Source organism: Gadus morhua, chromosome 14 (assembly GCF_902167405.1).
Source record: "Gadus morhua chromosome 14, gadMor3.0, whole genome shotgun sequence".
Classification (NCBI taxonomy): domain Eukaryota; kingdom Metazoa; phylum Chordata; class Actinopteri; order Gadiformes; family Gadidae; genus Gadus; species Gadus morhua.
The window spans coordinates 6,494,407-6,501,906 of record NC_044061.1 but is presented as its reverse complement, the minus strand read 5'-3'; the positions used below and the strand labels follow the sequence as shown (position 1 = coordinate 6,501,906).

General features: G+C 45.1%; 1 protein-coding gene across 1 annotated transcript in view; it reads right to left on the bottom strand.

Annotated features, from left to right (window-relative positions):
* Positions 1–7,500, bottom strand: part of cemip (cell migration inducing hyaluronidase 1) — a 98,653-nt gene that overhangs the window by 64,860 nt on the left and 26,293 nt on the right. Inside the window, 1 exon segment of the mRNA XM_030376765.1 lies at positions 365–685. Coding sequence (XP_030232625.1) covers positions 365–437 — 73 coding nt within the window. The 5' untranslated portion in view covers positions 438–685.

Here is a 7,500-nt window from a genome sequence, read left to right as displayed (position 1 = left end):
TGCGCGTGCGTGTGTGTGCATGACAGTGTGTAGTCACATCGCACCCTGGGCATTTGGCTCCAACATATGCAAGAGAAAAAGGATGCATCCTTTCTACGCATTGGAAAGAAGAAGGAACAATCTATCAGCCTACAAACATAAAAAGCCTGGGCCATTTCGATAGAAGGAGTCTGTTTCACTTATTCAGAGTTTAGCCTCGTCTTAAAGAAGAGTGTGGGTGGGAGAGACTATTGATGGGAAAGTAGAGCAATTCAAACTCATCATAGTGCTCCCGAGTACACATTTTCGGAGCGGAAGTAGCAATCCCCCCCACAGATGTATATGCATAATGAATGATGTGATTGTATATCAGGGAGTGACTAACCTGTGTGGGAGCCCGGGACCAGGATTATTATCAGTAGCAGCCGCACCATGGACACCACATTGACAGTCTTCATTTCGCCTCACACTGCCTCGCACCCGGCGACCGCCTGATGGACTTCACAAACACACACACACACACACACACACGCACGCACACACACAGGCACACGCGCAAACGCCCCGGGGCCTGAAAGACCTTGAAGCCAGTCGACCAATGAGGGCCCGTGGTCGCAGGTGGCTCAGTTGTGTCTGGGAGCTTCGGCGGGGTGTTACGGGCAGCGACCTCTCAGTGGGATGGAAGGGTTGGGTGCGACACTGTCACCTACGGAGATCACACAGAGAGAACAGAGCGGGGAGACAAAGAGAGCTTGTTAGTTCTCCCTCGATGCACAGCACACGCACGAGTACGGCCACCCAACCAGATGGTCCGAAAAAGATTTCCCCCCTCACAGACGCACGTGCGCGCCCGCCGCTTCGTGATGGATCGCACTTGTCTCGCCGGCAGACGGGCGAGTGTCACTTTGGCAGAGCCGCGATTGGGACGAGGAATACAAAAACGGTCGAGAAAATAAGAATAAATCAAAAGCGTTTTAGGTAAAAAAAGAAAGAACTTCAAAGAGGCCGTGGGTTTCTGCAGCGTCCATTTTTTTCTTTCTCCACTTCATCTCCGGGAGATCAAAGAGAGCCACACAAGTAAGACACGGGGATAATTAATAGCAACAACTCACTGGTAGTGGAGTGGAAATACACAAAAGTGTGAATAAAAGTATACAAGCATTTGTGGGTATACGTGTGTGAGCGTGCGTACTGCGTGCATCCATGCGTGTGTAGGTGTGCGCGTGAGTGCGTGCGTGCGTGCATCCATGTGTGTGTAAGTGTGTGTGCGTGTGAGTGTGTGTGTGGAGGTGTGTGTGCTTGCGCACATGTGTGTGTGTGTCTGTGTGTTTGACACAAGAAAATGGGAGTTGTAAGCACAGGTAGCGCCTCAAGACTGCAACGCAAAGGCAGCACCCACGTATTCTGTATTACAGGGTGTGCAGTATGTGGATACCACTCTTCATTCACTGGAGCAAAGGAGTGTTATCAAGCACACTGTCCAACCACCCATCACACACTGTTACTGTTCATGTACCACCACTGCAACCGTATGACATTTGAACATTAAAGTGCCACAAAGAAATAAAGCCTGTGCGTTTAAAGTGTGGCATTAGTGTCATTCATTATTGTGGGGCGGAGGTTCATAGATATCTTTTGCGCGTAATTAGCCGGTTACATGTCAACAAGCGACTGATTTGGCAGAAGGTTGTTATATGTAATTTTGTTCTCACAAAGTCGTCAACTCTCTGCCTCATGCACCGACTCTCTCTACTGTTAATTAAACTTCACTCGTGAGGCTGTATGTGCATAGGAGATGTGTGTGTCTAGGTCACAGCTGTATAATAATCCCTAGCAAACATGCCTCGCAGGTAATCTCCCGAATTGCGTCAATTTGGCTTGTGTGATTATCTTGTCTCCCAGGAAATTAATCCCCATGCTGCAGCAGCCAAAATAAATACATCAAAATAGATACCATTTCCGTGCCAGCGAGGTGGCAATGCTAAGTATCTTGTAAGAACATCTCTATCGAAGAGTGGAATAAAAGAAGGATATGTTTTTCCATCAAAACCGCCATTTTGGTACATTGCCAGGCCAAGGACTCACACAGCACCTGCGACAAACCCATAATAAAGAAATGTCGATTTAAAAAACCCATCTGGAAAGAATCTTCTGGAACAACCTATATTATCTATAAAAGTACAGCTCTCCCGTGTCTGCAGGATTGCCAGTGCGGTGGCGATATTCAAATTGCACTGGAGTCTGTTAAGGTTAAGTCAGACGTGGGCGAAACACGCGCTCTTTGGGTAATTTACAACTTAACGCCCAAAACTCAATGGATATTCATCATTTACAAATTCGTTTGCAAAGTCAGCCAGTTTGATTCCCGTAGGAATCCCTGCATTGCCGACGTTCGCCAGGCTCCGAGAGAGAGCAGAGGTAGAGATTCTAGCAGAATGTAGAGATCGGTGTGCACCTCCCCACTAAAGTGCAAACTTCCAGAGCTAAATAAAGACACAGGGCAGCAGTCTGATGCGAGGAAACAAAAGTGCAGAGTTTATTTCGATAACATACCGTTCATTTGGTTTACTAATGTTCCAAATGCTTAACTCAGTGAATCCATTTTGTCTGAATATCAGTACATGTTCCATAGCTATGATTATAAATCTGTGCCGCATCATAAAATGATGGACGGGAAACTCGCTCTCGAAGAAAGGCTCGGATTTAATGGTCCGGTGATGAAATTTTAAACGTATAAAACATGAGAGACAGAATTAATGACAGAATGAACACCCCAAAGTTATAGGCTCAAAGCCCATAGAATCGAATGTACATTTGTTCATTCAAACAGTGTTAAGCTCTATGGAGGTAATGTATTGTACGTTTGGACACATCACCCTTGGGTGTTGTAAGATATATTTTTCGAGAAGTACCTTGAAGTAAAAAAGGTATATCTCGATACATCTAAAACAAATGTGTCCTCTTCTTATCGCCACCGCCAACAGCAGCTGCTCCCCTTACGCTCTGAAAGAAACAAGGGACATTATTACATTATTTTGACAAGACAGAAAGAGCAAGATTATTCAGTAAAAAAAAAGGCATTTTTCTGAAGCGGTTTTCTTAAAGGACAATGCCGGCCTGGGTGATCAAACCTTCGTAACCGTCTCTCCTGCCTTCACTAAAACATCTGTTACCAATAGAATTCCTCAAAATTACTTTGATCTGCCAATTCTGCTTAAGAGCGTATAACGAAAGCACGCACCCGTGTGAATGTGCCACAGATGTAGAAATAGAAAAAGCACTTTTGTGTTTTATGTAATCAATGTGCTACTGGGGTTATTGACGTTGGCCAAGACTGATTGTGAATGGCTGCTTTAGTGAAGCCAGGATGATTGAATCAAACAGTCAAAGCAGTATTATTCTTTAAATATTATTTATTACTATCTGCTCATTGAGCAGAGACTTCCCTTCCGAGATAACGAATCTATTCAGATACATGTCATTAAGGGGCAGGGAGCTGCGAAGCAGTGGCATCTTGTTCAAGGATGCCTACAAATAGGCTGTGGACTTTGGGAATCCAACTCAGGACCCAGGATCATTTATGAAGTGTATGAATAGCTCTCTTACTGCCGCGCTGTCATGGAGGAATTCACTGACCTTCAGAAATAATTACCATTTGATCATCCGATCGTTGTACAACTCCAAGAAACCCCTTGGTGCTCAGATGAATAAAAAGCCCACAGACACGATCACGCATCGCACCACACACACATACACACAGTTATAATACACACGCGCTTGTGATCACTGATAGCGAGATGAAGTTTATTGTGATGATCAAAGCGATGTGTGTGCAAACCTGTTCCTCTCACACACATGCAGAGAAAAACTAAAATACAAACACACAAGCACACGCACCCACACACACGCATGCGCACAGACAGACATGGACACTCTCTCACACACACACACACACACACACACACACACACACACACACACACACACACACACACACACACACACACACACACACACACACACACACACACACACACACACACTCAAACAGAAGTAAGCTGGGGCAGGCAGCCGCAGACAGGATCAACTGATGTGATACGGCCATGCATTATTAATGATACAAGCTTGTTTCCTCGTCTTCCCCTTCAAAAAGTCAAAATGTTCAAATGGTGTTGTTTTACTCTCCTCTGATAAAGCGTGGTTGAAAGGCACCACGGTGGATCCGCTCAGCCCAGCCAGTTCAGGTCAGTGAAGCAGTCTGTCATTCCAGACGGTCAGTCAGTTCTGAGACAGCCAGTCTCTACGATGGTAGGTAACCATCCGATCCGTTTTTTATTCACATGTCGAATTAAGCAATGCCAGGCAACCCCAGAGACAGAAATATATAACATATATAGATGATATGAAGCGTCTATGAAATGTATTTCTATATATAAATGGGGTTTGGACACGTTGCAATGTGCTCAGCTGTTGTATCATGAACTATTGGATTTCTTTTATTTTTTTCTCATCATTCGAGTCTGGCAAGAGAATGGTATGACTTATGCATTTGGCAGTAAATGATACGACAACTAAATCTGGTGATGAAGAATCTCACAAAGTACTATTGGCATGCACTACCACAATGAGTATCGGTAAAACTAACAAAATGCCAATCCCTTGTCCCCTCCAATTTAGCACGAATCATTTGTTGTGGTCAAAGCGTGTTGCTAAGAAACCATTATCAGATAGCATTGTTACGCCGCTTCCCTCGTCTAAGTATAGGTGCTTTAATTTGCATAATACCAGTTGTTGGAAACAAGTTGCAATTTGCATTTTCTCTTTGTTCCCTTTTCAAGGAGTTGGTTTAAGACAAACTCCACAACGTGACAGAAACTAAATACATCTGTGAGCTAAACAAACAGCCTGCCAATCGACCTGCTACTCCAGTTAAGGGAGAAGGACTGTACAGGAAACACATGGATCTCTCAGCGTTTTGAAATACTGTTGAATGACAGCCAAGGATGGAACAGAATAAAATAAACTACAATAGAATAGACTTGATTCCCATACAGTTGACGGAAATTGAACGAGCAAAGAAACAACTTAACAATGTACATACCAGATATTAAAAGAAAAGTTTGATAGATAGTTTGATCTCCGCTTTCAGATGTGAGATGTGTCTGTAAGCAGGACCTCAGTATTTGGATTGGGTCTGGGTCTAAAGATAGCGAGACACACTAGCAACTAGCTCAGCCACTGTCACAGAGAGAGCGAATGCATCACTGTGCTTGGGAATGTATCCAATCACCTCCCTGAATTACTCCTTGACTATATTTCGGGAGGGAATTATTTGGAAACAAATAAAATTATAAAAGTCTGTGGGGAAATGTATTTTTGTGTGTGTGTGTGTGTGTGTGTGTTTGTGTTTGTGTTTGTGTTTGTGTTTGGTTTGTGTGTGTGTGGGGGTGTGTGTGTGTGTTTGTGTGTGTGTGTGTGTGTGTGTTGTGTGCGTGACGTTATCGGGGAATGTGTGTGTGGCAGCATGCAGAGTTGAAAACATACGGTAGCTTATGGTTGTGCGAGCAAGGAGCCAAGAACCTGCCGTTATTGGACAGTTTATGGGGGCTCGGAGGAATCGTTAAAGTTGGGAAGGAAGAAAATTGGCTCCGATCTGAAGAGGCACATGCATGAACCCACCAACCCTCCCCCCCTCCATCCCACACACACACATACCAAATCACACACACTGACACACTCACACACACACACACTCACACATGCACACAGGCATTGACCTAAAGTGAGGAAATTCAGCAGGAAATTCTGAAGTAATGTGCTGCCATATCCCTCCAGAAGCACGCCAGCTGTCTCACCTCACAATTACACACACACACACACACACACACACACACACACACACACACACACACACACACACACACACACACACACACACACACACACACACACACACACACACACACACACACACAAAGTCACACACCACACTTACAGTGCGAGCCTTAGAAGTTACACCATAATAACAACTTGCCATGTGTCCCCAGCAGAATCAGCCAATTCAGTCTTTGAATAGCGCGTAATAATATACCACTGGGGGGAAACTATCGACACTACTGAGACAAAAGTACTGGGTGTAGTTCACACAAAGACACACACGCACAGGCTGTAGATGTGCAGCTAGTCAGACATACACAAACACACACACACACAACACACACACACATAGAAACCATCTTTAAAAGTTAGTTAATAAATCAAATTATAGTCTCCATGGAAAGTATAAAAGAATAATTTATAATAACTATAACATCATTTCCAACAAACGTTAAAGAAACTAAATTAAAATTGCATGCAAGCTTGGGAACCAATGTGTGACACATGCACACATACACACCAACCCACGCACATACACACACACACACACACACAGACCCACACTCTAAGTATGACATGTTAGTGTTCCCAACGATGACAAATTATCTACGTGCTCGTCTTTGTCCTGCTCTGAAAGGCTGCCCGTGCGCCAGACGGTCTGCTTCTCTACCCCGTCCGTCCCATTCTCCCGAGCATCGCTGGGGACAGCATACTGGGACACCACACAGACTCTTCATTTCAACCATCATGTCAAAAGACGGCCGCTACCAGGACAAAAACAATGGCCGGCGGGACAGCGGGGGGGGGGGGGGGGCAGAAGAGACGAGCTGGAGCCAGACAGAACGACAAGACAAGAGTATCCCGTTCCCGTGCCTTTTCACCGTGTTCAGACGCGGTACATCAACCCCTGGGGAATAAGTGTTCCGCCGTGCTCCGTATCATCACACGTGTCCTATTGACCGGACCTTCTCCAGCCGCTGAGGAATGGACACGGCGAGGGACGTGCAAACATCACGCGACCGAGGCAAGGTCCTGGAACCAAATATCTGAATCTGCAGGGATACACGGAGGGTATTCCCTCCGTGTATTCCTACATGGAGGGGCGACATGGAGGGGCGAGATGGTCTGGTGGTTAGGGTATCGGGGGCTAGGTTGTGCTACTTGTGTGCACTCTGCCCGTGCACTCCATCCAGTGTCCTCCACAGACCTGGTCAGACCTGTATCTAAAGCTAGCTAACTAGTGAAGTGATTTTGGGGTGTGGCTTTGGAGGGAAGCCTGAATAAAACATAAAATAGCCATGATCTTCTCATTTGATTAATAGACTTTATACGATTCTTGGCATCCAGGTCACAGCAACCAGGGGACCAAAAGCATAGACAAGCAGATAGATAAGCGTCAAGATGGCAAGGATTTGTTGTGCCTTTAACTGTGCTAATTGCAAAAGGGAGTGATGGAAATGGCATCGTATATCACAGGGTTCATCTCCTTTAAAAATAACAGGAGACAGATATGGATCTGAGTCTTTAAAAAGGCAGATTTGAGGCGTCATCTAATGATTTGTTTGCACTTAGAAGAACATGAAAAAGATAGTGCCTCACGTTAACACATAGCTGTGATCTCCAGTCCTGCTCCAAAGTGTGTTT